Source organism: Gymnoscopelus microlampas (genome assembly GCF_963454915.1).
Source record: "Gymnoscopelus microlampas genome assembly, chromosome: 1".
NCBI lineage: Eukaryota > Metazoa > Chordata > Actinopteri > Myctophiformes > Myctophidae > Gymnoscopelus > Gymnoscopelus microlampas.
In genome coordinates, this window is record NC_139962.1 from 527501 (window position 1) to 544745 (window position 17245).

The 17245-nt window shown below is 39.7% G+C and overlaps 1 protein-coding gene across 1 annotated transcript in view; it reads left to right on the forward strand.

Annotated features, from left to right (window-relative positions):
• LOC311044737 (annexin A2-A-like) overlaps positions 1-17245 on the forward strand; it is a 34989-nt gene that overhangs the window by 10687 nt on the left and 7057 nt on the right. The window contains exons 5-10 of the mRNA XM_084056498.1: positions 2607-2720; positions 3808-3898; positions 5068-5147; positions 5592-5651; positions 6039-6132; positions 6347-6442. Coding sequence (XP_083912624.1) covers positions 2607-2720; positions 3808-3898; positions 5068-5147; positions 5592-5651; positions 6039-6132; positions 6347-6442 — 535 coding nt within the window. The remainder of the gene's footprint in view (positions 1-2606; positions 2721-3807; positions 3899-5067; positions 5148-5591; positions 5652-6038; positions 6133-6346; positions 6443-17245) is intronic.

Genomic DNA, 17245 nt, shown 5'->3' on the forward strand with positions numbered 1-17245 from the left:
GGTGTGGCTTAAAGGGACTTATTTTCTATGGATTAGTCACCATGGAGACTTGAATTCATGGAGATTTGTTTAGTTTTTGTTGCATTCCTGACACAATGATTTGATGAGCGGCGGCGGTTCCGGTGGGAGACACAAAGGGTCAACTTTGTGTCTCCTACCGGAACCGCCGCCATGCGACATTTCCCTTGAGTAAATAAAATAAAGAAAATATTTAAGGTGTTTTTTATTTAAATGTTTTGTTACAGAGGACAATTATAATTTATAAAGTATTATAATTATAATGTAATATTTATAATGTATAAATGTTTTGTTACAGAGGACAATTATAATTTATAAAGTATTATAATTATAATGTAATATTTATAATGTATAAATGTTTTGTTACAGAGGACAATTATAATTTATAAAGTATTATAATTATAATGTAATATTTATAATGTATAAATGTTTTGTTACAGAGGACAATTATAATATATAAAGTATTATAATTATAATGTAATATTTATAATGTATAAATGTTTTGTTACAGAGGACAATTATAATTTATAAAGTATTATAATGATTATTAGCACGGGATCCGCAAAGAGATCTTCATTGAGTCTCATAGAGTCTCCTAGAGTCTCATAGAGTCTCATTGAGTCTCATTGAGTCTCATAGAGTCTCATAGAGTCTCATAGAGTCTCATAGAGTCTCATAGAGTCTCATTGAGTCTCATTGAGTCTCATAGAGTCTCATAGAGTCTCATAGAGTCTCATAGAGTCTCATTGAGTCTCATAGAGTCTCATAGAGTCTCATTGAGTCTCATAGAGTCTCATTGAGTCTCATTGAGTCTCATTGAGTCTCATTGAGTCTCATAGAGTCTCATTGAGTCTCATTGAGTCTCATTGAGTCTCATAGAGTCTCATAGAGTCTCATAGAGTCTCATAGAGTCTCATTGAGTCTCATTGAGTCTCATAGAGTCTCATAGAGTCTCATAGAGTCTCATAGAGTCTCATAGAGTCTCATTGAGTCTCATAGAGTCTCATAGAGTCTCATTGAGTCTCATTCTCATTGAGTCTCATTGAGTCTCATAGAGTCTCATAGAGTCTCATAGAGTCTCATAGAGTCTCATTGAGTCTCATAGAGTCTCATAGAGTCTCAGAGTCTCATAAGCCAAATTCCAATACCGAAAATCTCGGCCACTCGCTCACTCCCACTCGGTCACTCCGACTTCGAATCGGAAGTAGTCCAATTGTTCATATGCTTCTCTGAGGAGTCGAGTGGAGTCGAGTGGAGGAGGCGAGGAGGCTCTCCACTTCCGCATTGAGCGAGTGTACATCAAGTGTACCCTCGAAACATCAAGTGTACGCTCGACCACTCTCAACAGCTCCTCCGCGGCAGACTTCCGCATCACGTGTACACTTGTTTTTGTTTTTTTCCCCTTCTCCCGTGACGTATACATGGTCCTCCTCCTCCACATGTGCCGAAAACACCCCCCCCCCCTCGCCCCTGCCGCTCACTTGTTGCGCATCTCACACACACACACACACACACACACACACACACACACACACACACACACACACACACACACACACACACACACACACAGTGTAAAGTAACTGAAAAGACCGCAACAAGCCACTGGCTTTATTGCGTTGTATGATATAAAGCATAATACAATTATACATTGTAAAATATATTGTGCACATTTATTCTGTCTCAAAAGCTGATAGTTTCTCTTCGTGCATGCCTCAATGCAGTGCACGGCGAAGGTGTTTTAGGACGAGAGGTGCGCGAGCAGCGCAATGGAGAAGAAGGACCCGCCGATATTTCCTTTTTGCTTGTTATTGTTTGATGGCGAAACAATCATGACTGATACACATAGAAGAAGACCCTTCACAGCTAGTAGAGAATTTAACAATTTCAGAATTGAATGAGTAGGGCTATAGTTAAATGTGAAGTTGTTTCTGCTATAAATATGCATCCACCGTTCTGCGCGCCCCTCGGCTGCAACGTTTCCTTTTTGACACACATCTACACTTCATGGAGTAAACACATTTTTGTTCTGGGGTTCTGGGGACTGTACGAGCAAAAAGAGGGACAGGTCAGGATTTAATTCATAAATGTAAGTTTGCTCATCCTGGCGCTTCATTCACTATTTCAGGAATAAATGGCTTTGCACAACAATGTTGACTATAAAGATAACGATGTGGCCATCCATCCATATTGATGAATTGTCTATTCTTATATTCTGTATTATTCTATACCTGCATATTATTCTATGCATGTATATGTTCATCCACGGCTCTGGTCCAGCTGTGTGAGATGTCATAAGTGATCGCGGAATTTGCCGTCGCTTTGAGATGACGCTGCTGAGTGCATTCTGATCCTTTGAGGGAAACCGCTCGACCACTCGTCCTCGCAAATAATCCTCGGCTCCTCGCAGGGGCGGGGCTTAGGCGCGAGTGGAGGAAGCGAGGAGAGTGAGCGAGTGACCGAGCTTTGGGGAATGGAATTTGGCTCTAGAGTCTCATAGAGTCTCACAGAGTCTCACAGAGTCTCACAGAGTCTCATAGAGTCTCATGGAGTCTCATAGTCTCATGTGTTTGTGTTTTGACATGCAGGATCTAATCAGTGCCCTGAAGGGGGCGCTATCTGGATCCCTGGAGGCTGTGATGCTGGGACTGATGAAGAGCACCTCTCAGTACGATGCTTCTGAACTGAAGGCTTCTATGAAGGTCTGTCTGTCTGTCTGTCTGTCTGTCTGTCTGTCTGTCTGTCTGTCTGTCTGTCTGTCTGTCTGTCTGTCTGTCTGTCTGTCTGTCTGTCTGTCTGTCTGCCTGCCTGCCTGTCTGTCTGTCTGTCTGTCTGTCTGTCTGTCTGTCTGTCTGTCTGTCTGTCTGTCTGTCTGTCTGTCTGTCTGCCTGCCTGCCTGCCTGCCTGTCTGTCTGTCTGTCTGTCTGTCTGTCTGTCTGTCTGTCTGTCTGTCTCTCTGTCTCTCTGTCTGTCTGTCTGTCTGTCTGTCTGTCTGTCTGTCTGGAATGTAACAGTGTGGTTGTGTCTGATCCTCAGGGTTTGGTTCTGTAACAGTGTGGTTGTGTCTGATCCTCAGGGTTTGGTTCTGTAACAGTGTGGTTGTGTCTGATCCTCAGGGTTTGGTTCTGTAACAGTGTGGTTGTGTCTGATCCTCAGGGTTTGGTTCTGTAACAGTGTGGTTGTTGTGTCTGATCCTCAGGGTTTGGTTCTGTAACAGTGTGGTTGTGTCTGATCCTCAGGGTTTGGTTCTGTAACAGTGTGGTTGTGTCTGATCCTCAGGGTTTGGTTCTGTAACAGTGTGGTTGTTGTGTCTGATCCTCAGGGTTTGGTTCTATAACAGTGTGGTTGTGTCTGATCCTCAGGGTTTGGTTCTGTAACAGTGTGGTTGTTGTGTCTGATCCTCAGGGTTTGGTTCTATAACAGTGTGGTTGTTGTGTCTGATCCTCAGGGTTTGGTTCTATAACAGTGTGGTTGTTGTGTTTGATCCTCAGGGTTTGGTTCTGTAACAGTGTGGTTGTGTCTGATCCTCAGGGTTTGGTTCTATAACAGTGTGGTTGTTGTGTTTGATCCTCAGGGTTTGGTTCTGTAACAGTGTGGTTGTTGTGTCTGATCCTCAGGGTTTGGTTCTATAACAGTGTGGTTGTTGTGTTTGATCCTCAGGGTTTGGTTCTATAACAGTGTGGTTGTTGTGTCTGATCCTCAGGGTTTGGTTCTATAACAGTGTGGTTGTTGTGTCTGATCCTCAGGGTTTGGTTCTATAACAGTGTGGTTGTTGTGTCTGATCCTCAGGGTTTGGGAACAGATGAAGAAAGCCTCATAGAGATCGTTTGTTCCAGAAACAACCAGGAGCTTCAGGAGATCAAGACGGTTTATAAAGAACGTAGGTTTCCACCGCACATCTGTACAGGGACGTGCACATCTGTACAGGGACGTGCACATCTGTACAGGGACGTGCACATCTGTACAGGGACGTGCACATCTGTACAGGGACGTGCACATCTGTACAGGGACGTGCACATCTGTACAGGGACGTGCACATCTGTACAGGGACGTGCACATCTGTACAGGGACGTGCACATCTGTACAGGGACGTGCACATCTGTACAGGGACGTGCACATCTGTACAGGGACACATCTGTACAGGGACACATCTGTACAGGGACGTGCACATCTGTACAGGGACACATCTGTACAGGGACGTGCACAGATAGACTCTAGGTCAGGGGTGGGCAACTTTATGATGGAGAGGGCCGCTGTATTTCCACACTCACTCCAGAGGGCCACATTGCACATACTGTCGCATTGCATATACTTTTGCTACAAAAGTAGCAAAAATAGCCGATCTACAAGCTCAAAACGCGTCGCGCTGCGACGCGTTTTGAGCTTGTAGATCGGCTATTTTTGCTACTTTTGAATTGGAATCCTGATTTTTTTTTTGTGCTATTTTTAAATTTGAATCCTGAAAAGTAACGTTTTTATTTAATTTCAAATACATTTAGTTATACTTATGTGTAACTTTATGAACTTAAATACAAATATATTGGACATAAAAAAAGACAATAGAAATGTAATACTAGTCATTAAGCTACTAATATAGACTGAAGTAATTAAAGCGGGTCATGTTTGCATGTTTGGAATTGTAAACAGCTGATATCAATAATATATCACTATTCTGATATTAACCTGCGGGCCGCATTAAGTGAAGGTGGGGGCCGCATGTGGCCCCCGGGCCGCCAGTTGCCCATGTATGCTCTAGGTGGTGCTAGAGCGCCTGCCCTTTGCCCTCTTGACCAGAAGTGCCCTTTTGAAAGAAAAAAAAAAAAAAAACATTTTCAGTTTACAGCAGGGGTCTTCATAGTATCAACTCTTACATCTCACTGTGGTCCATTTATTCAAGCATGCATATAAAGAAAAACAGGACTAAGGACTTAGATGTAAAGTTTATCATGTATTTTACAGTGTTTAAGAAGGACTTAGATGTAAAGTTTATCATGTATTTTACAGTGTTTAAGAAGGACTTAGATGTAACGTGTATCATGTATTTTACAGTGTTTAAGAAGGACTTAGAGAAGGACGTTGCTGGGGACACTTCAGGGGACTTCGCTAAACTCCTGCTGGCTCTGGTCCAGGTGAGACCCTCCAGCCAATCAGATGGACTGTTTATGTCACATGGTTCTCAAAGTGGGTCCTGGGGCTGATTACACATGGAACAGCTGTATTAACATGGAACAGCTGTATTAACATGAAACAGCTGTATTAACATGGAACAGCTGTATTAACATGGAACAGCTGTATTAACATGGAACAGCTGTATTAACATGAAACAGCTGTATTAACATGGAACAGCTGTATTAACATGTTTTCCCTCTCTCCACACAGTTTTTATGAGGTTAGGTTTAGGTATATTTTTGTTAGGGTGAGGTTTAGGCATTGTTTTGTGAGGTTACAGTCTAGGTTTAGACATAGTTTAGACATAGTTTTGTGAGGTTAGAATTCATTAATTCATTAATTAATAATTAATGTGTTAATTCATTCATGTGATTAAATCCATTGTCATCGTGTTCACATCACAGACGAAGAGAGACGAGCCGTCCAATGTGGTCGACTACGAAAAGATCGATCAGGACGCCAAGGTGAGTGATTGATTGATTGATTGATTGATTGATTGATTGATTGATTGAATAGTGAGTCATATACCAGCTCCACTATAATAATATCCTGCACATTATCTTAAATCATAGACGTTAAAAAATTGATCATTTGTGTATAAACAATAGAAGAATTTACATTTTGAACAAATATTAACTTAAACATATTTGATCTTGTGGGAGAAGTTCAGCTGATTTCTACTCATGTGGTCAGACTTGAGTGCAGGGGGGGGGGGGGGGGGGTGAGGGGGGGTTAAGTATCTCTGGGACACCTCGGCACATATTATTATTATTATTATTATTATTATTATTATTATTATTATTATTATTATTATTATTATTATTATTATCATTATTATTATCATTATCTAGGCTCTGTATGAGGCCGGGGTGAAGAGGAAAGGAACAGATGTTGGTGTCTGGATCTCCATCATGTCTGAACGGAGCGTCCCTCATCTGCAGAAAGGTGACAATAATAAAAACAAATAACATTATGTGTAATAACAGTGGTATGGTTTCTCTGTACATGTAATAACAGTGGTATGGTTTCTCTGTACATGTAATAACAGTGGTATGGTTTCTCTGTACATGTAATAACAGTGGTATGGTTTCTCTGTACATGTAATAACAGTGGTATGGTGTCTCTGTACATGTAATAACAGTGGTATGGTTTCTCTCAGTGTTTGACAGGTATAAGAGCTACAGTCCATATGACATGAAGGAAAGCATCAAGATGGAAGTGAAAGGAGATCTGGAGAAATCCTTCCTCACACTGGGTAAATCTGTCTGTCTGTCTGTCTGTCTGTCTGTCTGTCTGTCTGTCTGCCTGTCTGTCTGTCTGTCTGTCTGTCTGTCTGTCTGAACATAGATTCTGGCTTCAGAGTCTATGTTCACATTAATGTCACACACTAGGGATGTTTGGATTTGGACTGAGCCCTGTCTCTTTAAGACAACACAGGAAACAGGAAATGGCAGGAATGAAACAGGAAGTGTCCGGATTAAGGTGCGGTCACACAGCCCGTTGAGCCCATTTCTAGCACTAGTGCTAATTATAGAAGTGAGGACAGAGGAATCAAATACGACTCAACATGCAATATAAAACATGAACATTATCCATATTATCCAGCAATATGAAAACATTAGCACACCTTGACAAATATGAAAACATCATTGGGCCTACATCAGGGGTGGGCAACTTCATGATGGAGAGGGCCGCTGTATTTCCACACTCACTCCAGAGGGCCACATTGCACATACTGTCGCATTGCATATACTTTTGCTACAAAAGTAGCAAAAATAGCCGATCTATAAGCTCAAAACGCGTCGCAGCGCGACGCGTTTTGAGCTTGTAGATCTGCTATTTTTGCTATTTTTGAATTGGAATCCTGATTTTTTTTGTGCTATTTTTAAATTTGAATCCTGAAAAGTAACATTTGTATTTAATTTCAAATACATTTAGTTATACTTATGTGTAACTTTATGAACTTAAATACAAATATATTGGACATAAAAAAAGACAATAGAAATGTAATACTAGTCATTAAGCTACTAATATAGACTGAAGTAATTAAAGCGGGTCATGTTTGCATGTTTGGAATTGTAAACAGCTGATATCAATAATATATCACTATTCTGATATTAACCTGCGGGCCACATTAAGTGAAGGTGGGGGCCGCATGTGGCCCCCGGGCCGCCAGTTGCCCATGTATGGCCTACATCATTATGAATAACATTAATGAACCCCATCATGTCTATTCTACATCATTATGAATAACATTAACCACATGAACCCCATCATGTCTATTCTACATCATTATGAATAACATTAACCACATGAACCCCATCATGTCTATTCTACATCATTATGAGGGGCGGCAGTGGCTCAGGGAGTGAACTGGAAAACCGCAAGGTTCCCAGTTGGATCCCGGGCTGGGGTGCTCCCCTAGAGTTAGTGTAGAAGTGTCCTTGAGCAAGACGCTGAACCCCTAATTGCTCCCGATGCTCTATAGGATGTGAAACTAGGATTAATACAAACTGATTGAATCTGAATCATTTATTTGGAATACTTTTGTTAGGCTTCTTCCTTTAGGGCCAGACAGCTCCTCAGACGGGGCAGATCATCAAACATAAAGATGTTTACATGTATTTAAGTACATATATTATATGATACTGGCTGCCTTGCATTCTCCTGCTGGATCACTAAGTGAAAACCCGCCCAGTGGAGCCTATCACTACCGGGTCATAGTTCATCTGTCCCATTGGTCGGTGCCTATCACTACCGGGGTCATAGTTCATCTGTCCCATTGGTCGGTGCCTATCACTACCGGGGTCATAGTTCATCTGTCCCATTGGTCGGTGCCTATCACTACCGGGGTCATAGTTCATCTGTCCCATTGGTCGGTGCCTATCACTACCGGGTCATAGTTCACATGTTGAAACACATCAGTCATGATGACATTCAGGTCTTTACCTTTTTTCCTCCATACGATGTTTTGTCACTTTTGATTCAATGGTAAATCTGTGACCTTTCACCTGAACGCTCTGAAAACAGACAGATTACTTCCTGTTTCCTAATAATAGACCAATGATTTGTTTACAAACATAGAGACTGGACGCACAGGTGACTTTTTCATGTAATCAATTCCCAACAACAGATCCCCAAACCTGTTGTTTTGGGGTTTCGCTGGTTTCACTTCTTTCAACCTCCTCTGTGTGACATACAAGCTCACAACTGCTTCGTCCATGAGACCGTTGTGAGCTTGGAGGTCTGCTGTTCTCTGCGGTGCGACACCATCGCGGGACGGAGCATAAATTAGTCTTGACGGGCTGCAGCTGCGCCAGCAAGAGCAGGTTCTGGTGCCGTGATCACAGAGCGATCCATCCGTTCTGATGACATATATATGTATTTATAATAATATAATAATATATATATAATGTGATCACAGAGCGCTCCATCCGTTCTGATGACATATATATGTATTTATAATAATATAATAATATATATAATGTGATCACAGAGCGCTCCATCCGTTCTTATGACATATATATGTATTTATAATAATATAATAATATATATAATGTGATCACAGAGCGCTCCATCCGTTCTGATGACATATATATGTATTTATAATAATATAATAATATATATATAATGTGATCACAGAGCGCTCCATCCGTTCTGATGACATATATATGTATTTATAATAATATAATAATATATATAATGTGATCACAGAGCGCTCCATCCGTTCTGATGACATATATATGTATTTATAATAATATAATAATATATATAATGTGATCACAGAGCGCTCCCTCTGTTCTTATGACATATATATGTATTTATAATAATATAATAATATATATATAATGTGATCACAGAGCGCTCCATCCGTTCTGATGACATATATATGTATTTATAATAATATAATAATATATATATAATGTGATCACAGAGCGCTCCATCCGTTCTGATGACATATATATGTATTTATAATAATATATATATATATATATAATGTGATCACAGAGCGCTCCATCCGTTCTGATGACATATATATGTATTTATAATAATATAATAATATATATATAATGTGATCACAGAGCGCTCCATCCGTTCTGATGACATATATATGTATTTATAATAATATAATAATATATATAATGTGATCACAGAGCGCTCCATCCGTTCTGATGACATATATATGTATTTATAATAATATAATAATATATATAATGTGATCACAGAGCGCTCCATCCGTTCTGATGACATATATATGTATTTATAATAATATAATAATATATATATAATGTGATCACAGAGCGCTCCATCTGTTCTGATGACATATATATGTATTTATAATAATATAATAATATATATAATGTGATCACAGAGCGCTCCATCCGTTCTGATGACATATATATGTATTTATAATAATATAATAATATATATATAATGTGATCACAGAGCGCTCCATCCGTTCTTATGACATATATATGTATTTATAATAATATAATAATATATATATAATGTGATCACAGAGCGCTCCATCCGTTCTGATGACATATATATGTATTTATAATAATATAATAATATATATATAATGTGATCACAGAGCGCTCCATCCGTTCTGATGACATATATATGTATTTATAATAATATAATAATATATATATAATGTGATCACAGAGCGCTCCATCCGTTCTGATGACATATATATGTATTTATAATAATATATATATAATGTGATCACAGAGCGCTCCATCTGTTCTTATGACATATATATGTATTTATAATAATATAATAATATATATATAATGTGATCACAGAGCGCTCCATCCGTTCTGATGACATATATATGTATTTATAATAATATAATAATATATATATAATGTGATCACAGAGCGCTCCATCCGTTCTGATGACATATATATGTATTTATAATAATATAATAATATATATAATGTGATCACAGAGCGCTCCATCCGTTCTTATGACATATATATGTATTTATAATAATATAATAATATATATAATGTGATCACAGAGCGCTCCATCTGTTCTGATGACATATATATGTATTTATAATAATATAATAATATATATAATGTGATCACAGAGCGCTCCATCCGTTCTGATGACATATATATGTATTTATAATAATATAATAATATATATATAATGTGATCACAGAGCGCTCCATCTGTTCTGATGACATATATATGTATTTATAATAATATAATAATATATATAATGTGATCACAGAGCGCTCCATCTGTTCTGATGACATATATATGTATTTATAATAATATAATAATATATATAATGTGATCACAGAGCGCTCCATCCGTTCTGATGACATATATATGTATTTATAATAATATAATAATATATATAATGTGATCACAGAGCGCTCCCTCTGTTCTTATGACATATATATGTATTTATAATAATATAATAATATATATAATGTGATCACAGAGCGCTCCATCTGTTCTGATGACATATATATGTATTTATAATAATATAATAATATATATATAATGTGATCACAGAGCGCTCCATCCGTTCTGATGACATATATATGTATTTATAATAATATAATAATATATATAATGTGATCACAGAGCGCTCCATCTGTTCTGATGACATATATATGTATTTATAATAATATAATAATATATATATAATGTGATCACAGAGCGCTCCATCCGTTCTGATGACATATATATGTATTTATAATAATATAATAATATATATAATGTGATCACAGAGCGCTCCATCCGTTCTGATGACATATATATGTATTTATAATAATATAATAATATATATATAATGTGATCACAGAGCGCTCCATCCGTTCTGATGACATATATATGTATTTATAATAATATAATAATATATATAATGTGATCACAGAGCGCTCCATCTGTTCTGATGACATATATATGTATTTATAATAATATAATAATATATATAATGTGATCACAGAGCGCTCCATCCGTTCTGATGACATATATATGTATTTATAATAATATAATAATATATATAATGTGATCACAGAGCGCTCCATCTGTTCTGATGACATATATATGTATTTATAATAATATAATAATATATATAATGTGATCACAGAGCGCTCCATCCGTTCTGATGACATATATATGTATTTATAATAATATAATAATATATATAATGTGATCACAGAGCGCTCCATCTGTTCTGATGACATATATATGTATTTATAATAATATAATAATATATATAATGTGATCACAGAGCGCTCCATCCGTTCTGATGACATATATATGTATTTATAATAATATAATAATATATATATAATGTGATCACAGAGCGCTCCATCCGTTCTGATGACATATATATGTATTTATAATAATATAATAATATATATAATGTGATCACAGAGCGCTCCATCTGTTCTGATGACATATATATGTATTTATAATAATATAATAATATATATAATGTGATCACAGAGCGCTCCATCCGTTCTGATGACATATATATGTATTTATAATAATATAATAATATATATAATGTGATCACAGAGCGCTCCATCTGTTCTGATGACATATATATGTATTTATAATAATATAATAATATATATAATGTGATCACAGAGCGCTCCATCTGTTCTGATGACATATATATGTATTTATAATAATATAATAATATATATAATGTGATCACAGAGCGCTCCATCTGTTCTGATGACATATATATGTATTTATAATAATATAATAATATATATAATGTGATCACAGAGCGCTCCCTCTGTTCTTATGACATATATATGTATTTATAATAATATAATAATATATATAATGTGATCACAGAGCGCTCCATCCGTTCTGATGACATATATATGTATTTATAATAATATATATATAATGTGATCACAGAGCGCTCCATCCGTTCTGATGACATATATATGTATTTATAATAATATAATAATATATATATAATGTGATCACAGAGCGCTCCATCCGTTCTGATGACATATATATGTATTTATAATAATATAATAATATATATAATGTGATCACAGAGCGCTCCATCTGTTCTGATGACATATATATGTATTTATAATAATATAATAATATATATAATGTGATCACAGAGCGCTCCATCCGTTCTGATGACATATATATGTATTTATAATAATATAATAATATATATAATGTGATCACAGAGCGCTCCATCCGTTCTGATGACATATATATGTATTTATAATAATATAATAATATATATAATGTGATCACAGAGCGCTCCATCTGTTCTGATGACATATATATGTATTTATAATAATATAATAATATATATATAATGTGATCACAGAGCGCTCCCTCTGTTCTGATGACATATATATGTATTTATAATAATATAATAATATATATAATGTGATCACAGAGCGCTCCATCCGTTCTGATGACATATATATGTATTTATAATAATATAATAATATATATATAATGTGATCACAGAGCGCTCCATCCGTTCTGATGACATATATATGTATTTATAATAATATAATAATATATATAATGTGATCACAGAGCGCTCCATCCGTTCTGATGACAGACACTGGAGGAGGAGGGGTTTGGAGGAAAACTGATTTGAATTGTTATCATTGTGTTTACACACAACAGAAACCAAGAAATATGTATTTCAAGAGCGAGAGATCACAGTATAAATCCTAAGCATTCTTCCTCCATACTGGGAGAAAAACAGCATGTGAAAGTTTGATGGGACGCATTTTTTACACGTGAGCCTGTGACCACTTTTACATTGCATCTTATGAGAGGTGGGGTTCTGGTTCTTATCAGTGGCGTGCACAGACATTTTGAGGGGCAGGTGCTCAAGTAAATTATACTTTTTTTTTGTTTACTTGGTCTGCTCTTTCTTCCCTCTACACCTATACCTCTTTGCCAAAAATAGCCGATCTACAAGCCCACAACGCCTCGCAGCGCGAGGCGTTGTGGGCTTGTAGATCTGCTATTTTTGGCTAAAGTTCTCCTCAGAAAAGGGATGCTAGGTTTCGAGTGGTTATGGTAAAAAGAAAAATCATAATCACATAAAGATTTGGCGGACCCCCCTGTAGTAACTCTGAGGACCCCCTCGGGGTCCCGGACCCCCTGTTGAAGACCCCTGCTGTAAACTGGGAAAAAAACAACTTTTTTCCCCCTTTTTTTTCAAAAGGGCGGGCAGGTGCTCTAGCACCACCTAGAGTCTATCTGTGCACGTCCCTGGTTCTTATCAGTGTGACGTTTTCTGTTAAGGCGTCTATACATTGAATAATCATAATTAAACAGACAGTAACTTCATGTTATTAATGTCCTTTATTGTGAACAAAAGGAGAAGGTCCACACACCGTCTTGATGCTCCCAAAATGACTTCATGGTAGAGTGACTTCTTTTTACACCGCAATATGTGACGGTGGCCAGGTTGTCACATGTAACTTGCCACTTCTTTTTAGAATGCTGACACTCTTTACTTTGTCTCAATAATAAATAAATAACAATACACATTAAACTCACAACAATAAAATATCAGTTGCACGGTAAAGTGCGGGGTGCGTAATTACTGTGAGAATAATACTGTTTGTTAGGTACTGCAAGACTACGCCACCTTTTTATTTAAGAGGTAGGGTCCTCTGTAACACTCTTTCTTAGGCTATTCACAGGTTCGAGTTTACCCAGGTAAGTACAATACTTTTAAATGAGAACAACACTTCAACACATATCCCTTGGAGAAAGCTGGACGGAAACAGGTTTGTATAAAAAAGGTAATCTATTTTATTAAGCTAATACAGTGGCGTCTATAAGCCATAAAATATTGAAAAGCATAAACAAAATATAACACTAATTCTAAAACCTCAACCTCCTAATGCGCCCACTAACTAACTAAAATACAGGAATACAGACAATCACCAAACACTAAAAACAGACAGGGCTTGTGCAAACTATAGCAAATAAATAATGAATTTAGCGTTAAAGTGCCAACTATTACTGAAGCAGTAAAGTGCCAAGTGCCAATTCAATTGCTATATGTCATATACTCATCACGGTTCAATGCAAAAGGTGGGAATGTCCTTATATGGGGTTTAACTGGAGCGGGGGTTTAGGCCAGGAATCACTGTCTCTTCTTGTCTTCGTGCGTATTGCCTGCAATCATAGAAACTAGAACCAGTTCATCTGTTCAGGTATATTTCACATATGAGGTTTAGGACCGTGGGTTTATAAAGGTAACGTTGCATAGAAGGACACTTACTCGCCCGCCAGACTGTACGTCTGGCTTTGAGGGTGTGAAGCGCGCAACGTTATCGCCACTGGACCTCTCCTCCGTTCCTTGGTTCGTCTGTCTGTCCTCCCCGTCTCTGCTGCTACTGCGCCGTCTGCTCACCGTCCGCTGCTGGTGGCTTGGTACGTGCCGCGATCACTGTATTCCCCACCTCTGCTCCGTGGTATGTCTGCTCCTCCTGTGCACAACCGTCCCTTCTGGCTGTCACTTCCACACTGCCCTGTATGCCTGTCTCTCTGCTGTCCAAGTGGCTCGCGCTCACTTTTGAATAAGGTGGGCCACACCCTACTCCGCCCTCATTCGCTCTGCCACCAGCGTGACCTGGGGACATTGGCCGTCCGCTGTCACAAGGCCAATGTCACACAGCCTATAGGGGAGTCCAATGTCAAGTGGCTCGGGGACCGGGGGGAAATACATTGTCAACCATAAAACATGCAGTGCAGAAATATAGTTAAGAGAATGATGTTTTTAAGTGCGTAATACAGGTTTTTCATCATCAATAAAAAATGTTACAATTTGGTTTCACCCCCCTGCTTTGACCCTGTCACATCCCCCCCCACTTTTCCGTTGCCAGTCCCTGCAACTGTCCCTAATCATGTCCATACCTCTGGGGTGGCTGGCCTATATTTGCTCTTCCCGAGCGCCGTGGCTCATCTGGTGCTCTCGGGACGGAGAGAAACCCATAATACTGCGGCGTTGTTGCTTCTACCTGCTCGGGCTGCACTACAGCTGGGGGGTCCTCGTGGGGCGACCTGGGGGCTACACACACTTTCAACGCATTCCTATGTATGGTCTTTTCTCGCCCCCCCTTCTCGGGTCTGACTCGGTACACCAACCCCGTAGCTCCCACCTGTTCCATCACTGCGTAAGGCTCGGGGTCCCACCACGTACTCAATTTCCCCTGGCCATCTCTCTTCCTAGTTCGAATCCACACTCTCTCTCCTGGTAATAGGGGTGTAATACCGGCCCTACGGTCATAAACCTGCTTTCTCCTCTTGGCCGTTTCGCCCATCCTCTCCCCTGCGGTCCTATAAGCTGTCGCCATTCTCTGTTGGTGGTCCTGTACCCAGCCACCCACTCCCATGCGCTCTTGCGCTGACTGCACTCCTAACTGGACATCTATAGGGCGCCTCAAATGTCGGCCAAACATTAAGTAGGCGGGGGCATAACCCGTAGCACTATGGATCGTGTTGTTATAAGCATGAACTAACTCGGGTAAGTGCTCATTCCATCTTCCTTGTTTATCAGTGTCTAGTGATCGCAACATGTTCAGTAATGTCTGATTAAATCGTTCCACTCCACCGTTCCCAGCCGGGTGGTACGGAGTGGTGCGACTTTTTGCAATACCATAAGTCTGACATAAATGGTGCATTAACTCGGACTCGAAGTTGGGGCCTCGATCTGAGTGGAACCGGGCCGGACAGCCGAACGGCTGGATAATATGCGTCCATAACGCACGGACAGTGGTGTGCGCAGTCTGGTCTCGGGTGGCAATAGCCCAACTATAACGGGTGAATAAGTCAGTAGCTACCAGAATGTTTTGCCACGCATCAGCAGGCCTACCTAATGTGAGGAAATCAATGGCTATTACTTCTAGTGGATATGAGACTTCAAAGGGTTGTAAGGGGGCCCGAGGCTCTGACCTGTTCCTCTGCAGGCTGCAGGCGACACAACCCTGTTGTAACTGACGCACCGCTCCCTCCATGCCTGGCCAATAGAACCGACGTCGCAGCTGGGCCAAGGTCCTCTCCAACCCAGCATGCGCCGCGGCCGTGTGGATTCCTCTCCATACCTCCTCTCTGCGTGAACCTGGACAAATGATCTGTGAGTATTGTTCTTTGGTATAAGGATCGGTCACCTTCCTATATAACACATGATTTCGTATAATCAGTTTGTTCCACTGGCGTAACAGTTGCCGCGCTCCCCGAGTCCAATTCTTCCTCTCCACCATATTAGGGGCTCTCCCCCGTTCCACGCACCTCTTCACCACCTGCACATCTGGATCCCGATCCTGCGTCTCTCTCCACTCATCCTCCCGGGCTGCTGGCGTCGATTGTACAGCCGCCACATCTACAGGCTGCACTGGGAACCGCGATAGGGCATCAGCGTTGGCGTTGTTTTTGCCCGGTCGATACTTGATGTCGAAAGTAAACGACGCAAGTTGAGCAGCCCACCGTTGTTCCACAGCTCCCAATCTAGCCGTTTGGAGATGCGCAACAGGGTTATTGTCCGTGAATATTGTGAATCGAGCGCCAGTGAGATAATCTTTAAACTTCTCGGTCACGGCCCATTTAAGGGCCAAAAGCTCCAATTTGAACGAGCTATAATTTGCGTCATTCTGCTCGGTCGGGTGGAGACTGCGGCTTGCATAAGCTATTACACGTTCGTGACCGTCTTGGACCTGGGCTAGAACCGCTCCCAACCCACGGCCACTCGCATCAGTGTAAACCACAAAAGGCTGTGTATAATCCGCATACGCTAACACCGGGGCTTGTGTGAGGGCACTCTTTAACGCATCAAACGCCCGCTGGCACTCCGAAGTCCACTCGACTTTACACTGGTGGGATTTTACGTCATTTGGGATTCCTATCAATAAGTTGTTTAAGGGTCGTGCTATAGCAGCAAAAGAGGACACGAAACGCCTATAGTAACCCGCTAGACCTAGAAACGCGCGGACCTCGCGGACCGTTGAGGGTGGTGTCCAGTCCCGCACTGCCACCACTTTCTCCGGATCGGGCCGCACTCCCTCTTTGTCCAC